Below are 17,967 nucleotides of genomic sequence, written 5' to 3'. Positions count from 1 at the left end.
TATTCCCCAGCCTGACTTAGAAAACTGGCTGGTGGAAGAGGCTACAGCAGAACATGGAAAGCAGGGGAAGCTCCCCCACCTCCACACACAAACACACTGCATTTCCCTTTCTAGGGGGTACTTTTTAGTCTTGCAAATGAGGGACTGTGTGCAGCTGAATTTTCACCAAGATCTTGGGCAATTATTCCTAAAACCCTTGCTACCACTGTCCCTTCTCTTTTCATGGCCCTACTTCTCCTACAGAATCTCCTTATATCATCTTCCAACGTTACCTTGAAATCTCAAACCTGCACTATATTCCAATCCTGCTTTCTAATATTATGACTTCTACCTAGTGACATCCTTGTCCTCTGCCTAATTATGAGTTTGAACTGTGAATATGTCTACTGGCAGTGGCCATGGCTCAAACATGGATTAAAAGCATTAAACACCCGCCATCATGAATAATCCTGTGGTTTCTGCTCATCTTCCACCCACCCCTGCCCTTCCTGTGCTGCAAAAACTCTTCTGCCATAATTGTACCTATTTCCCCCCCTCAAAAGAGTAACCACTAGCTTAGATGGCTGCTGGGAGCCACTAAACAATTTAAATTGGCAACACTCCTTGATGGCCACAGGAAGAAACCCACTGTCTGCCTCAAAATAAATGTAAGCTTGTAAAGCAGTTTTTCTGCCTTCCGTGAAGTGCTAAGCATGTAACCTGAGCTATTAGCAAAAATGGTATCAACAGATTTTAAACACTTGACAATACATACTTGGGATGTTGCTGTGGTGGTATGTGCAGTGGTTATGCTGCAGAAATGGGACCAGGGTATGCAGGAAGTCGTGAGGGCTTAAAAGCACCAGCTCCTTGAGGACATCTACAAAGAAAGCATTTGGCTTGATGTTTTTTCCCCAGAGGCAGGACAGTATAAACTCTGCACCCTGCATAAATTACAGAGACTGCACATAATTGCCTCATTGCACTCACTCTACAGGAGTCATTCTTCATTTCTTACTATGATACAATATTAATACTTGTTACTCTAATCAAAAGGAAAACCAAGGAGGTATGCAGGACATTAGAGTTGTGCTCACACACACTGTACAAGTTCAGCCATCCTCTCTGGCTCTTGAGATTCCAACAAGCAGCAGCTAGCATTATCATTGCAACCCACAGAGCTGCCTCTGAAGCCAAATAAAAGCAGAATTCTGTGCACTTTATGCTCTCCTGAGGAATAGCAGCACACATGTTGAGGCTGTGAGCATGAGATGGTTTCCTAATTTCCTTTCCCAGCTGCAGCTCTTAGCATGGTGTTGGAGGCTGTTCAGAAAGGAAACCCCCTCCCCTCCAACACACACACATACTTTTTCGGGACAGAAAGCAAGGCAGATGGCCTGCTGGACACAGCATAGCCATTACAAGCTGTTCAGCTTAATAGCTCTTGGGATGGAGCAAGTTACAGATGTAGGATTTATGGCTGGAAAACAGCTACAAACCCTGAACTGAGCCCTCCCTGTGTTTGTGCAGCGAGAATCATAGAATCAAAGAGTTGGAAGGGACCTCATGGGTCATCTAGTCCAACCCCCTGCAATATGCAGGACACTCACAACCCTATTGCTCATCCCATGTAACCTGCCACCCACTTAAGCTTTCACAGAATCAGCCTCTCCATCAGATGGCTATCCAGCCTCTGTTTAAAAATTTCCAAAGATGGAGAACCCACCATCTTGAACATACTGCTCCCCCCACTCCCCAACTGATTACAGGGAGAGGGAAGAGGGGTAGACTTGGTTTGGGGAATGTGGCACAATGACCAAGCTCATGAACAGCCCTTATCCGGGATGATTCTAGGGAGTATGCAGGACTGTGACCATTCCTAGTTTTTTCAGGCCAGCTTGGGGGACTGCCTAATGCATCTTACCTATACATGCGTTTCTAAGCTCTGGAGGACTGTATGAATTTAGCAAAGTTAACAGCTTATGGGCAAATTCAATTCGTTCCTGCCACTGGATCAGAGCTTGTTTCACATCTGCAAGTAGAAATCATGCCATCATTATTTTACATGACTGTTATCAACATTAACACAGTTTCTCAACAAATCCAACAGGATTTAAGTAGGCCGGGAACAAAGCAAAGGTCAATTTCATCCTGCTTATTTCATAAAAATGTATCTTCAGTGAAGGCTGGAGTAACATCCCCAGTAAATATTTATTACAAGTGTTTGTCAACTGCCCTGCTCTTGCCATTTCCTAACCTGCATGATAGCCAAGTCTCAGAGCAAATCACAGTATCTTCCTAGGGCCACTCCACATTTATAATTTTTCAAGTGTACAAGAAACTGTAAAGGACAGATGTGGCAAGCAGGCATTTAAAGACGACCCCTTAATAACTGGCACATTCATGGCTGTAGCTGTCTAGTTTGTCACACACCTGGCGTGGTTGTTGTAAAATGTTAGTATCAGTCCTCTAGTATTAATCTTTACAGAACTGTAAAAGTAGGATACGAATTATTTTATAATGGGGAAAAGATGCCAAGCCACAGCAACCTGCTTATGACCACCCAAGGGATCTTAGAGTTAACGTGGGATTTGTCCTCCCAATCTGAGTCACTTGCACCTTCTTTCTCCTACTTATGCATGTACTGAGAACATGAAGAATCCTACTGGTGCATTAGTTACTAATCCTCCAACGTGTAAAACAAGCAAACACACCTTTTCTTTGCAGATATGGCCGAGTAGACTTGAGAACAGAGAGGAATATGGAGAGAAGCTCCACTAGGTCTCCAGTTACATGACAAGCTGTGGCTTCATGGTACATCATGTGCAATGTGTTGAAAGACTGCCAAAATTTCCCAAAAAAGAAGCACAGTAAAATGATGCATTAATATTTAAAAACAGACTCTATATATATCACACACACATTTCCTTTATTCTGTGACATGTCACCAGCAATGAAATGGAAAAAAATGTTAATATCCTTACCTCTGTCATCAGGATTAAGCCTCTATTAAACACAACAAGAAGCCGATCTTCATCAGTTTCTAATAATATTCGGAAGGCACTACGGGAAAAACATTTTTTTTAAGTCCCATTTAGAACAAATAGGAAAACTCACAGGACAACCAGGATGGGCATCAATTAGGGAAGCAGCTGCAAATGAGTGACAGAAGTACATGTGTTGCAAGCTGAAGGTCATAGATTCTGTCTTGGCATCTCCAATAAAGACACTCTTGGGTAATGGGTATTATTGAAAAAGACCCACCCAGGAATGCTGCTACCAAAGTAGGTAATAGTGGGATAAATGAACCAGGGTCAAAAGGCAGCTTCATATGGTCATATGTAAGAAAATGCCAAAATAAAGATAACTTTCCCGCTATTCACAAATATGCAAAAAAAGCATTACTACAGAATCGTGAACAACTAAGGCAGTATTTGAGAATCATCGCTTCAGAGAACAGTTTACAATGCAATTTACATTTTTCCTTCCCCTGAGACACTCTTGGCCTGATTTAAACATGATGCGGGTGAGGCAAAATTACTCTCCGGCACTTTGCAGTCAAACTGCATCTTGCGCAAACTGTGCTGCCACTTCTGCAAAGTAGCTATTGTGTGCTTTGTTTTGCATTCTGGAGATGTAGCCCATATGGATATATTATACTGGCATATTTATGAAGGACTCGGCAGGAGCTGCAGCACAGCTTTAACAAGACCCTGACTTTGTGCAAAGTCATGCCAGGAAGCTTCTTGCCCTGCCAGGTTTATGTTTCAAGGGGCTTTTCCTCTCTCCTTGAAGTGGGTCCGATTGTTAGGCAATGGCACCAGGTTTAAGGTGAGTGTGGGAATCTCATGGCTGCAGATGCCACAGAGACTCTAATGGGTAAGGGAGACCATCCCAAATGCAGGGCCCTAAAAGGAAGGGACATTCAGGGCAACTATTGCCACTCTGTTTTGGGAGCCATCAATGCAACCTCAGCAACCTTTGTAACAATTCCCAGCTTCCAATTCCATCAAGTTGTTGTTCGGTTTCTTTTCTTTTTTGGGGGGGGAGGGGGGGCGGTTAAGGCATTCCTTTTTTCTTTTTGGTATTCCAAGATTATAAAATTGGGGGGGGGGGAGAGAGAGACACAATAACTCTTTTTGTTATCTCATACTGTCAGAACCATAATTCCCACTGTAGCTAGGATTAGCTTTCCATATTAATAGTCCAAGTCTCATGTACCTTATTAAGGTAGTCCAGCATGACCGTCCATCTAAGCAGCGGAGGTAACAGCTTATGGTAGTTTTCTTAAATTGTTTAATGTCCTCCAGTTCCTCTTCTCTCATATCTGGTCTCTGTGCTACAAATAGCTGCATGAGGTTAAACAGCTCTTCTACTGCCTAAACAAACAAAACAAGCATGAGGGCAAAGCAATAATCTTAATGGACAGAATCTCAAGTCCCTTTAATCATTTCACAGAAATTCCACACAGGTATATTTTTTGAATTAGAAAACCTGCTCACTGAAGGTTTTCAATGTAGTAACATCATCTTAGAAGTATGTACACTATAAGCTTCTTAACCCTTTTCCTTTTTTTTTTTGTAATTGGGGATAAACAACAACTGAAGGCCCTAAGGCCAAATCCGGTCTCCAAGTTACACCAACTTGCTTTCTCTTGCCCACTCGAGTGTAAGAGGGGCAACTGACAAATGGTATTGGGAAGTTAGCACCTCTACTCTCCAAGTCTTCTTCAAAATGATCCTCATATATAAGTAGTAATTGCCTTGTCAGGTTTTAATTGCTTCCTCTGCAGATGCCAGTTTTCCTAGCTTCCCTACCACATAAACAGACTTACCCCAGGGTACTGGCTTGCATGTGGTGTGAGATTCTTGAAGGCCCATTGGATATTCTGATGTGAAGCCAGCTGCCTAGTGAATGCAGGCGACTGCTCACAGCACAGCCGCAGAATGCCGTAGTAGGCAGGCAGCATCCCGCGATTAAAGAGCACCACATCCTGGTCATCATGGTCAGCTAGGATGTAATTGAAGGCAATGTTCTTGGTCACCACGGGGTTCTGCACAATAAGGCGCACATTCTCAGGGCAGTCAACACAGACATTGTACCAAAAAGAGAGAAGGGCCTGTTTGTTGTGGTTGGTGGCTATGGCAGGCTCAGACAGCTTCGGCTGGAAAAGGTTCCATAAGTCCATGAAATAGGTAGAAAACATCAGTTTTTCTGTTTTGGAAATCAAACAGTAAGTCATGAAACTAAAATAGGGAACCAGCTTAGTAGTCCCATGAACAGCAGCATCAACATAGAGCTTAGCTCGTGACAGGAGTCCAAGAAGTACATTGTAGACTTGGTGAAGGACGACTGTGGTATCTGGGCTGAGGGGGAGGTCTCGAGTTGGGATGTGAAGAGAACGGGTGGATCGGAACATCTGGCGGAATGAATTGCTTGGAATAAGGGACACCAGAAGGTAGGCTGCAGCTGCAAAGGACCAAAACAAACAAATGAAGAAGAGTTGGTTTTTCTCTACCCTAAGGAGTCTTTGGCTTATAATCTCCTTCCCTTCCTCTCCCCACAACAGTCATCTTGTGAGGTAGGTAGAGAATCAAACCCAGTTCTCCGGGTTAGAGGCTGCCACTCTTAACCACCACACCAAGAGCATGCAGTAACTCAGCAGAATTCTGACATGTTATAGCAATTTGTAAGTGAATATTTGCAAATGTTGTGATTTATATTTATTATTTATTACATTTATTTGCCACCAGAGACTCAGGGTGGCTCACAATTGTATAATATAAATTATATAATAAACTTAAGATATTTTAAGAATTTCAATTAATAGATTTAAAAACATTAAAACCAAAATCAACGCTAATTTGCCCATTTCCCTATTTTGAATGTGAAATAAACAAAATAACAAACTCCTCATTCCCACTTAATGGGCAATTAAACTAACAAAAGCACCCTGCAATGTGCATAATAAATGAAACCGCAGACAATACTGTTTTTCTTCAACAACTTACAAGTTCTCACTCTAGGGTAGTTGTGAGCCAAAAGAAAGCGTTCAACCCAGTTCTCCATATTCTGCAACACCCAACTGTGGGCAAGCTTATTTCGAGGAGTCTGCACTGCTAGCCAATCTAGGCACTGAGAAGGGTTGTACTCAATCACCTAAGAAAAATGAGGCAAATCTCAGTGCACAAGAAGGAATCTCAGAACCATCAACACATTTTCTTTCTTCTCTTTCTGGAGGTGGATAATCCAGCCATTGGGCAGTGAATGCCTTTCCAATGACAAGATCAATATAACAGCACCAGCTAGTCTATTTCACATAAGAACACCTGGGGCACATCTGGGCCCAAAACAAATTTCTTAATTACTTATAGCTGCTTTGAAAGGGTTCAATCGTTACACCTTTATTGGCATTATACAAAGAAGGTCTGGTTGACAAGACATGTAAGAGCAGACATAATTAGGTGATTTTTCCTAACTGCTCTGGCAAATAAACTGAATACACTGCTTTGAAACAGGATTCAATCACAATTCATGAAGTTTTGTGACAGTCATGAGCATCCTGTCAGATTCAGAGTCCCTTCTCACTTACTATCTATTATGCATAGGACTGTAGGTACAATTTTAAAATACCAATTCAAATGGCTGAAGGTGATAGTGATTCTTACAGAACTGCACCAACAGTTCCCCTGGAGAGGAATCACTTTCTTGGAAGCACCCCCACTTGAAGGACTTGACCATTCATTCATACCACTGCAATCCTTTTATGCAGGCTGTGGGTCAGGGGTAGTCAACCTGTGGTCCTCCAGATGTCCATGGACTACAATTCCCATGAGTCCCTGCCAGCGTTTGCTGGCAGGGGCTCATGGGAATTGCAGTCCATGGACATCTGGAGGACCACAGGTTGACTAGCCCTACTGTGAATGACCAAGGATGGGCCTGAACAATACCTAGACAGTACCAAAACCACTATACTGAGAAACATGTTTTCCTCTCCTGAAAACTCACAGGACAATGGCCACACTTGGGATTCCCTCTGACCTATCTGGAGTCAACTGGAGTTATCCTGCCCCCACTGAAAATTGCCTTGTTTGCTTCAACCACTTTGGGAGGAGACAGTGACAAAGAGAACACATTCTTTTTCTACAAGTCTCGATATTAGGTGGTCAGAAACTTTTCATTCCAAACAATGGATGGCAGTAAATCATTTATTCTTCAGTACTTAACTCAACAGCCAGCCCCCTACAATAACTAACCAATTCTACTACTGAAATATAATGCAAGAGAGGAAATCTGCACTACCAATCACAGGACAGGTAGTATCAACTATTTTAAAGGCGCTTTGAGGTATGGAGGCTTGTCCAACTGAGTTCATTTAATGACTGAAGCACATCCCCTTCTTTGAAGCGTATTCTGTCTTACAGCAGAGACACCAGTAAGGGCAAAGAAACTGAATTTCTACTTAAGTTCTACATACTGTACCTCCCATATCCTCTGCAGAATGTAAGATGCAAAGGGGGGCATTCCTGGAGGGCCACCAGCAAATTCCATAAGCATAGTCAGCAACTTGAAGAAAGGATTGGCTGCCTGCAGTGATTTAAAAAATGCCAAATATTACATTGAATAAGTCAAGAGAAATCATATGCTGAAATCCTAGACCTACTTTGAAGACCTTCTTTTACTCCTCTGTGCTACATTTGAGTGTTCTGTATCTGCAAAATTTATAACTGTACATCTGTAGCTAACACAAAGCTAACACAAAGCTATAACTGTACATCTGTAGCTAACACTCTAGATATATTCAGAGCTGAATGCAACTACTACAGCTGTACTCAGTGAACCCGCTGGGCTTATAAAGGAAAGTTATGCACGGGCACACCACACAAGGTCAAACATATGCAGCTTCTCATTTATTGCTAGTAAAATGGTTGATATTACAATGCGGGATGTGCGTATGCATGCATATGAAAGAAAATGCCCTGTATACAAAGCAGACATGTACACTGCAGGGATCTGGGGGAGAGAAAGAAGTTGCTCAGAAACTTTGTGCACAAAAATCAATTTAGTGTAATTGTTAATGGACTAGGATGGGGGAAACTCAGGTTCACATCCCTACTCAACCACAAAGCTTACTTTTCTCTCAGACTAACAAGAATGCTGTTAAAGAGGAAAGGGAAAACATTTACACTACATCCTGAGCTCCCCAAACAGTGTTAACTTGGTTATTGTTCTCCCACCAAATCAGAGCGGAGGGTAGGGATACCCAGTATCAGAGCTGTGTAGCCACAATTTTCTAATTTTCTATTTATTGGCCAATCTTTCTATGAACTGGTTGAAGTGGTTCCTGCCAGGTTGGAAAGTCAAGGTTTCTTCCTGTGAGCCTGAACACTGGTGTGATAGACACTCAAGTTTCAGTTGCAGAAGATGTCCACCTAACTTTATTTATTTTGAAAAATTTTAGGTTGCCTGTCTAGAACCCAGCCCAAGGAATCACACAACTAAAAATAATAAAAGTAAGTGCCTTCAGAGAAATGGCTCTAATGGCCAAAGGAAGGATGGAACTACAGAATAAACTATGATTATAAAACAAGAAACAATCATTTTTCTGTGTGGAAAAAGGCACAAATGCACCTTTAGTAACTTTTGAGGGAAATCAGCAAATATTTTGGTTGATCGAGTAGTTCACATACCTCAGGAGTCAACTTGGCTATGGAAGTAAAAAGCATGGATACAATCTGCAACAGAAACAAAATCTTAAATTGAGAAGTCAATCATTAGATAACCCTTTAATTAATTTTCCAGTTCAGTCCCCAATATGAACAGAATCAACAGCAGCAGAGACTTACATGTTCTGCAAGTCTATTATTGTACCGACAGAGGCTGAAAATAAGATTGCAGGTTTGCCTGATGTTGATTCCATCACGGATATGTTGAAACAGGAAAGGAAACCCCTGGAATAAACACAAAGACGTCGTTGTAGCAGACTTAATAAAAATACACATTGCAAACAGTCAGCTATATTTTATTATATATGTCCAGATAATGTTACCTTGCCTCCCGTTAATGCTGCCATGTCATTTTGGGATAAAGTCAAATGCCTAAAATACACAACATGGGACAAATTCATTTCTACAATCAAGAAAAAACAGAGGTACTTTCCTTTTTAAAAACATGTACAAGTTAATGGATTGTTAGAAATAATTTTAAATACCCGGGTTAGTACCAGTAGAACGCTAATGTTCAATGCATAGCTTAAGATGTCATTACACATACGTGGAGAGGAAAAAAAACAGCAATGGAGCATACAAAAGATATCATCACTCACATTAGAGTGGCTTGGATCCTATGTCTCCCCTGTATTAATGTGGAGTTTTCTCCTGACATAAGATACTACCTACCACCAGAGGAAAGGCTTCTTCTCTGGATCCAATCTTTAAAAATTAATTCTAAATAATCCAACTTTTGGGGTTAATATTTAATCAAGGTAACCCAATTTCTGTTCTCTTTGTAGTTCTAATTTCAGGATTTTCACAATGTATTAACAGAAGACCAAATTTTAAGATTCCACTAGTCTACTGCTAGGATTTCAGTCTCTCCAGCCCTGGGCCAATGCTAATATAGAAGAACAAAGGCATTTGCCTAAGTTTGCTTCCATCAAATCTACATAGTGCACTTACACAAGATTTAAGCAAAGGCAAACAGTGGAGTCACTCCATGTGGATACTTCTTACCTCTCTGAGCGAGACTGTTCAACCAAAAGAGCAATAAGAGCAATCATCTTTTCAAGTGCAGCAGGCCTGTACTTTTCTTCTGCTAAAGAAAGAATATCTTCTTCCTCTTCTTCTTCCTCTCCTTCTTCTTCTGACAGCACTTCAACTTGTGGCTGGATGGTAGTGAGGACAGAAAGTATACATAATCCTTACGGTCAAAGTCCATGGGATAACTTCTCTACATGAGGGGAGGGGAATCTTTGGATCACTTCTGCCAGATGTGTAATATTTAGGATGAGTCTTGCTGCTAAGTACTAAAGACTCTTAGTGAACTGGCCCAAGAGGCCCAGGCCTGAATGCAGTTTATTTAAATTTTAATTTGGTAACCCACTTTGAGTCTCAGAGGAGCAAAACAGGATAAACCTAAAAATAAATAAGCTGTTCAGATCCCATTAAACTAAAAAAGACTGAACACAATTACAGCTACTTTCACCCTGCTGAATTTCCAAGGCACCCAGAACACAGTTTGAAAGACACTTCTGTAAAAGACATAGTTTTAACTTATATAGTTATTTTAAAATGTTATGTGATCTAGTATAAGGATAGGGGAAAATGCAGCTCAGCTTAATGTGGAAGTTGAATGACCAAGGTTAGTAAAAACTCACGTTTTCAGGTCCTTTGGTTCCCATGTAGAAATGGACCATTGTTGATATGGCCTGCAGTGAAAGCAAAAACTGGCTCTGGAAACCAGGGAACATAAGATTGTGTGAGCAACATGCTTCCCTGTATCACTCCCAAACACAAGTTGCTGAACCCAAATGATTTTTGAGAGTACCTCCTCACTCACCTCCTCTTCTCCCATTTTGGCAAATTCATAAAGGAAGGCAAAGTATTCTGTGAGATGTTTACTGTGAGGTTTAACACCATGCTCCATAATTGACAGCAGAGTCTTCACAAAGCGCGTTACACATGAGCGGCTACCAATATCTTCTACAGGGCCATCCATGTCATCCGAACTGAAACACATTTCAACTTGTGTCATTCAGTGTACAGTATTAAAATTCAATGGAGGCAAGGTGATCTTGGCCTCATCTAAAACGATGCTCCAAAATTCTTAGTTATGCATAATGTGCAATTTATAGCAAACCATGTGGTGCACATGTACCACAAAGCAGGATTTTGCATTCAGTCACATCTTCTGCTATACATTTTCTCATTTCCTGAATGGGAAGATAGTGAGTGACTATGTACAGTACATCACTAGGGCCCATTCGCACACAATGGCTAATGTACTTTCAATGTACGTTAAAAGTACATTTTCCTGTTCTGCAAAGGAAAACCCAGATGCAAATGCACATTGAAAGTGCATTATTCTACATGTGCAGAATGAGTCTATGGTTGGAATTCTATGCACACTAATCTGAGATTAAGTCCCAATGAATTCAGTGGGGCTAACTCCCAAATAAACCAGCACAAAATCAGGCTGCATGGGAAAGAAATTCTTCAGAAAATTACACCATAATTTGATACACATCAAAATATTACCTGACAAAAATAAGATTATAAAAAGTTATGTCAATGAAAAAGTTTTAAAAAGAGGGAATCATTTAGAATCTGTCATTTCAGTGAGGGAAAGTTTGCAACAAAAAGTTCAGAGTATTTTTTTTCTCAACGATTAAATGGCTGACTTCCAGAAAAACAGTCTCTAAAATAGCTGATTTAATTTTTAAATTTTATTGGGCACAAAATACATTACCAGTCTTCTATTCCTGGCTGCAGGTAAAGATGGGCATGGACTGGTCTCAGTCGCTGAATCACATGAATACACAAGCGCTGGAACATCTGTAAAATATTGAACCAGAAACTTATCTCTTTGGTGGAAGCATAGATAAGCATGTATACTAATTTAATAATGGTCTGGTTTAAAACAAATACTATTAGTTAATACTATTAGTTAGTGAACTTTTATATACTTTTTATTTAGATTAAACTACAATGATATATAATGGTCTTGTTGTGGCATTGTTAAACTTTTCTATTAACCAAAAAAAGTTTTATAAACATTGCTGAGAGGTCTAGGGAAATCAACTGGGACACACTCTCCTTGTAACCCTGTGAAAGTTATCAGTCAGGGGAGCCAAAGCTCTTTCCATTCAAAAGCCCTGGCCTGAGTTCAGATTGAAATGGGGCTAAATAACCTGTCTTCTGCAAGACTGCCTGAAGTTACATAGCATCACCCACTTGAGCACTTTGCCCCAAAATGGACTGTTATCTACTGGGCAGCAGTTATTTAGGTCATCTGGATCCAGCAATGTGTTTTTAGGAGGGGTTTCATAATTGCCTCTTTCCAAGCAGGGACCAGTGTGGATACTTCTGAGCAGAAGTATGCTGATGAAAGAGACGCTGATTTCAGTATCATCAGTGCAGCACTCTGCCCCTATGGCTGTTAATCCACATGGAGTCAGAAGCCTATCAGGAGTTGGAGGAATTAAGTGGGTCAGCTGAAGGTGCTGGAGTAGAGGTGTGCACACACCCAAAGATACGGGGGCTATGGTGGCTTGCCACCTGGATGATGCTAGTTAACCAAGCATTCTGGAAACTCAAGTGGTAAATAAAGTTTTATCATACATATCAAATATACACAGCAAATTCTGTAGTCCGTCTCTTTTACCTGTCTCACAATCTGATTTGGGCATTTTATTAGAATCTGCATAGGCCACCAGTCATCATCAGCCATTCGGTCCAGAAACCACTGGGGGAAAAACACACACATTTGTAATCCTTTCATCAACATCCTAGCAATTATTAACTGTGATCACCTTCTGTACCATGCTTTTAATAAAGGTATGGTGTATTTTATCATCACTAATGAAACAAACCTTGTAAAACAAACCAAGAGAAATCCAGTGATATTTGCCCTTTAGGGAACCCACTGGAAAAAAGGTAATTATTACAAGTTTCCTTCAAAAGCCAGGCAACAAAAGCCAGTGATTAAGTATATATATAATCTGAACAGTAGCATCTTTGATTTCTTCTCACCCCCCGTGGTTTCGCTTGTTTGTTTGTTGCTCATGTCTGCTTGCATTATGCAGACAAATTTTAGGATGCCTGAGACAAAGACGTTTCTGCCTTGTCCATGCTTCAGGCATTGGTATACAGGCATCTGAAGCCTCTTACCCTTGGTTCTCTAGCTCTGAATACTTGAGCCACAGGGTGAACTTATCTATGGAAAAGGTGTGCTTTACTACAATTGCTCCAAGTATGCTTCCCTAACCTTTTCACTTCTGTCTTACCTCGCAAGCAGCTTGACTGTTGTTAAACTGCTTGGTTAGCAATTCAATCCACTGAAGCATTGTGGGCTGAAAAGAAAGCAGAGGACTCCAACTGAAGCATGATTTGCTATTGCAAACCTAATGAAAATAACCTTAACTTTTGAGTTAAAAATACAAAAAACAGGGGTGAGGTATGTCTTATACAATGCAATAATGAATATACAAATGTAGTGGACTTACATCCATCCTCCTTCCCAAATTATTAATAACTATAGAGGGATTTCTTTTTTACTTGGGAGTATCTTTTTGTTCCCTTCAAGGATCACTGGCTTGTCACGGTGAAGGGGTTTGCGTAGCTTAGTGAAGCTATGAGCTATGCTGTGTAGGGCCACCCAAGACGGACAGGTCTAGGGAGTTCCAGAAAAACATCTACTTCTACTTGACTATACTAAAGCCTTTCATTGTTTGGAGCACAACAAATTGTGGCAAATTCTTAAAGAGATGGGAATACCAGAGCATTTTATCTGTCTCTTGAGAAACTTATATGCAGGTCAAGAAGCTACAGTGAGAACCAGGCATGGGATTGCCTATTTAACTTGTATGCAGAGAACATCATGAGAAAGGTGGGATTAGTGGAGTCACAAATTGGGATTAAGATTGCAGGGAGAAATATCAACAACCTCAGATATGCAGATGATACCACTCTAATGGCAGAAAGTGAAGAGGAGCTAAAGAGCCTCTTGATGCGAGTGAAGGAGGAGAGTGCAAAAGCTGGCTTGAAACTCAACCTCAAAAAAACAAAGATCATGGCAACCGGCCCTCTCAATTCCTGGCAAACAGATGGGGAAGAAATGGAGGTAGTGAAAGATTTTATTTTCTTGGGCTCCAAGATCACTGCAGATGGGGACTGCAGCAAAGAAATTAAAAGACGCTTGCTCCTGGGGAGGAAAGCTACGGCAAATCTAGACAGCATCCTAAAAAGCAGAGGCATCACCCTGCCAACAAAAGTGTGTCTAGTCAAGGCTATGGTCTTCCCAGTTGGAGTGTATGGCTGTGAAAGTTAGACCATAAGGAAGGCCGAGCGTCAAAGAATTGAGGCTTTTGAACTCTGGTGCTGGAGAAGACTCTTGCGAGTCCCTTGGACTACAAGGCGAACAAACCGGTCAGTCCTAGAGATCAGTCCTAACTGCTCTTTAGAAGGCCAGATCCTGAAGATGAAACTCAAATACTTTGGCCACCTCATGAGAAGGAACTACTCTCTAGAGCAATTGAGGACAAAAGAAGAAGAGGATGACAGAGAATGATGTGGCTGGATGGAGTCACTGTGTTACCCAAATTGTGTGAACACGTGTCCTAAAACACGTATCTTTGAGCTTGTGGGGAAGATTAGCCCAAATGCTGCGAGAGGGGGTAATAGCTAACACACCTACAAGCAGTTGTATAGAGAAGGGGGAGGAAGAGTGGAAGTCTTGATAGTTACCTGTCCGAGGAATGGAGGGTCAGAGGAAGAAGCACGAACCAGCGTGTGAGGTCCCGGGTTGGAAGACACTCCCAGTGGCTGTGTGAAGCCACAGTTTTTATAGGATTTTGGGAAGGGGGCTATGTGACAAGGCTCAGGTAAGCATGTGCTGGAAGTTTCCAGGGTCCCCAGAGATTAGGACAATACCTGGCCAAGGTGGGGGGGGGATGGCCATAAATGGATTTGGATAAAGGTTTTAATGGCTCTGAGGAAGAGAGCCATCAGATCTAGCTGGCAGGATGTGGGGAGGAGATATCCCCTGGCAGAGGGGCCAAGTGTGAAAAATGTTGCAAGACAAAGGATTTTCCTAGGAGCCCTTAGGCAAACAGGAGGAAGCCAGTCCAGTCGCTTAGAAATACAATGGGGGAGGGGTGAGCTGATGCGAGCTTGAGTACAGAGGCACCTCTGGGTCAGGCAAAGGCTGTCATTCCAAACCAAAGGCAGAGAGCAAGATTTCTAAGATGGAGTCTGGCCTGGCTTGGCTGACCCTAGCAGTATCATGGTTTTAGCTTAAGCCTAGACTATTGTGGGGTGCCATTGGTTATAGAAGACAGTGTGCCTGTCAGTGAGGCAGGGGGCCCTGCCACACCTTAACAACTGAAGCAGTCAGTGCGAGCTTAAATGGACTCCGGGATATGGTACAGGACAGGAAGGCCTGGAAGGTCATTGTCCGTGGGTTCACAATGGGTCAGACACGACTTCGCAACTAACAACACCAACAATCTTTTTGTACTTTCCCTATAACAACGTGGCTTCATTCATATACTAGGATCATCTTGGACGACTGAGTCTAAAGGTATCACCAAGTAGTATATTTGGTTTGCTTCTAAGAGAACACTAGGGTGCACAACTACATGTTTCTGTAGGAAGTTGAAGAATCATCCTGCCTTGGGAAAGAAACTTAATGACAAAAGGGTCCATGCCAGCCTGGAGGTTTCTCTAAAAAGCCATAAACCTGAAGGCTGAACCAGTTTGTAGTTTAGTAGCGCCATTTCTAACAACATTAAAGAGTCTTTCCAGTATCTAATCCAAGCACTTGCTCCAACATAATGTTGGTTCTGCTCCTTTTCCACAGGTGCTCTTATCTGGTGGAATGAGTTCCCTCACATGGTGAGCTACCTCTAGGGGGCACTAGGCCCATTTTATTTGTGAGGGCTTTTAATTGCATTCAGGAGGGGGGGTAAATAGAGTTTTATAGTAAGTTGCAGGTTTTAATTATTTTGAGCTGCCTTGAACCACAAGGGAAATACTAAATATTCTAAGCATAAAGAAACAATAACATACCTTTTCTTTGGAATGGATAAACGTCTCCAGGACAAAAGAAGTACTCAACTGTAAGGCAATAATTGACGGTCACCAAATATCCTGAACAAATCTTCCAAAGATACTGAGCCCCCTGAAAAGTATTTGTACACTAAGGAATTCTACCTTGGCAGTCATCAGAGAAACGGCTTTTGGATCTGGTAATGTGCTGGGGATGCTGCTACACAACTGCCACATGAACCTAAAGCCAAATATATATTGTTAAGGAAAGATACTCAAAATAATTTTTAAAAAGAGTTTGAAAAACAATTCCAAGACAAAACAAAGCATACCCAAAATATGTATGTTCAAAAATATTCTTATCTTGAAGAAATTGCATGTTGTCGTGCCATATCCACTGAGGGAAAAAAAAATACTAGTTATCAAAAACAGCAAACTGGTCTCCACTTTCAAAGACTGAAGTATGATTTTAGCAATAAAAGTGCAGCCAAGGCCTTAACTAAGAAACCTATCTTCTCAATCTAAATTTAGCATATTTGATAGCTGATTTTTTCTTCTTCCTCACATCAATATCCCACCATCCCTAAGTAGTTCAGGCTGGTTTTTATGGTGATTTACCCATTTCTCAGTTATGAAACTCACTGGGTGAGAATAAACTGAGGGAGTATGCTGTTGTAGGCTCTTTGAATAAAGATTAGGATAATAATGTAATGAAACATTTCCCTTCTTCTTGGCTGTATCAACAATTATGCTGATTTTTCCCATCAACTACCTAACATTCTCTGTTTTCCATATCAGAAACAAAATTTCTCAAATAAAATCAAGCTCAATATAACACAGTCACATACTGAGTAAGAACACCTATTCTACATGCAGAATGGGAATTTTGAATAGCAATGCTTTATTTTGCAAGTTTTGAAACTGGTCTATAGAGAGGTCCAGCAACAACACAGATCTGAACAAGAATTCTTAAAAACTTCTGATGGTGTTTAAACACACATCTACTTACTTCTAGCAACTCAGATGAGACATCAAATTTATAGTCTCGGCCATTTTCTTCTTCTGGCTCCATCCGTTTATAGAAGAGCATGTATGCACTGTGCGTCTTTAAAAGAAGCAACAAAAGTTTAATTTCCTTTTGAAATTAAAGAGACTGAAACATTTATAAATTCAAGGACAGAATGAAGTACCTTTTCAAAGGAGAAATCCATAAATTTATCTGTAACAGAGTCGTAGGTCTTTGTCTGTCAATAACAAAGGAAAAAGGACACATTGTGCTTTATTCTATTTTTTTTGAATATATAACATAGCTGCAAGGACTAATTCTGTTTTATGCCCATTTATTATTTAAAAAATTAAACAAGGTTGCTTTTACCCGTAACTATTGTTCATCTAGTGCAGTGGTCCCCAACCTTTCTGAGGCTGGGGACCGGCAGGGCAACTGCCCCGCCCGTGCATCGCGCATGCACGGCCGAAATAGCGCATGCGCGGCACTTTCGAGCATGCGCACATGCGCGATTTTGGCCGCACGTGCACAGTGCGCGGCGCGGCCCTGATTCCCTCTCCCCACCCTCCCACAGTAAGAAGCTTCCCAGGTTGCAAGCTTGCGGCCTGGGAAGTTTTTTACTGCGGGGGGGGGGGGCGGGGAGAGGGAGCCGCGGCCCGGCGCCATGGCCTTCGCTGCCCGGCAGCGGGCCGCGGCCCGCAGGTTGGGGACCACTGATCTAGTGGTCTTCGGTCCACACATAGTTCCGTGCCTGTTCAGGCCTGTCACAGAGTTCTCTTTAAAGCTCTCTAGAAAGTTTGGGGCACAGATCCCTTTCCCTCATAGGTTGTCTCCTTCCCACCCAGCCAACACGTGACAGGGTGGAGCAAACACTCCTTTTCTCAGTTCCTTCTCACCATCGTAAAACCCCAAGAGCAAAAGGACCCACAGCAGGGAAAGGTCAAAGGGATGTGTGTCTATGCAGACCAACACTTGATGAATAATAATTACACGTAAGTGCAATCTTGTTTTCATTTTTGGGACTTCTGGTGCAATCCCACCACATGGGAGAATAGCAAGTTCACTTGTCAACACGAGGCTAGAATTGGGTAATGGGCAGTGCAAGATCGACCGCTCCAGCTCCAGCTCCAGACCGCTGTTGAGTCGGGATTCTGGTGTTGATGAGTAGTGCTCATGCACAGTGCTTGAGAACATAGGCCGAGTTCCAACTTCTTAGAT

General features: G+C 41.7%; 1 protein-coding gene across 4 annotated transcripts in view; it reads right to left on the bottom strand.

The window, feature by feature from the left end:
• The window catches only part of USP34 (ubiquitin specific peptidase 34), a 136,094-nt gene that overhangs the window by 6,453 nt on the left and 111,674 nt on the right, over positions 1-17,967 (bottom strand). For 2 of the 4 annotated variants that reach the window (XM_077332835.1, XM_077332852.1), the window contains exons 52-73: positions 16,934-16,987; positions 16,753-16,848; positions 16,076-16,140; positions 15,909-15,984; positions 15,765-15,812; positions 12,983-13,048; positions 12,361-12,441; positions 11,446-11,531; positions 10,525-10,705; positions 10,355-10,429; positions 9,711-9,862; positions 9,029-9,077; positions 8,826-8,930; positions 8,670-8,714; positions 7,462-7,566; positions 5,991-6,138; positions 4,814-5,448; positions 4,201-4,358; positions 2,964-3,042; positions 2,694-2,820; positions 1,904-2,011; positions 755-859 (exon numbers count right to left, since the gene is read on the bottom strand). In XM_077332835.1, coding sequence (XP_077188950.1) covers positions 755-859; positions 1,904-2,011; positions 2,694-2,820; positions 2,964-3,042; positions 4,201-4,358; positions 4,814-5,448; positions 5,991-6,138; positions 7,462-7,566; positions 8,670-8,714; positions 8,826-8,930; positions 9,029-9,077; positions 9,711-9,862; positions 10,355-10,429; positions 10,525-10,705; positions 11,446-11,531; positions 12,361-12,441; positions 12,983-13,048; positions 15,765-15,812; positions 15,909-15,984; positions 16,076-16,140; positions 16,753-16,848; positions 16,934-16,987 — 2,644 coding nt within the window. The remainder of the gene's footprint in view (positions 1-754; positions 860-1,903; positions 2,012-2,693; positions 2,821-2,963; positions 3,043-4,200; positions 4,359-4,813; positions 5,449-5,990; positions 6,139-7,461; positions 7,567-8,669; positions 8,715-8,825; positions 8,931-9,028; positions 9,078-9,710; positions 9,863-10,354; positions 10,430-10,524; positions 10,706-11,445; positions 11,532-12,360; positions 12,442-12,982; positions 13,049-15,764; positions 15,813-15,908; positions 15,985-16,075; positions 16,141-16,752; positions 16,849-16,933; positions 16,988-17,967) is intronic. The other 2 variants (XM_077332845.1, XM_077332861.1) reach the window with 1 other exon arrangement.

The sequence above is a fragment of the Paroedura picta genome, chromosome 1, assembly GCF_049243985.1.
Source record: "Paroedura picta isolate Pp20150507F chromosome 1, Ppicta_v3.0, whole genome shotgun sequence".
Lineage (NCBI taxonomy): Eukaryota > Metazoa > Chordata > Lepidosauria > Squamata > Gekkonidae > Paroedura > Paroedura picta.
Note: the sequence above shows the minus strand (reverse complement) of the source record. Positions and strands in the feature narration are given on the sequence as shown.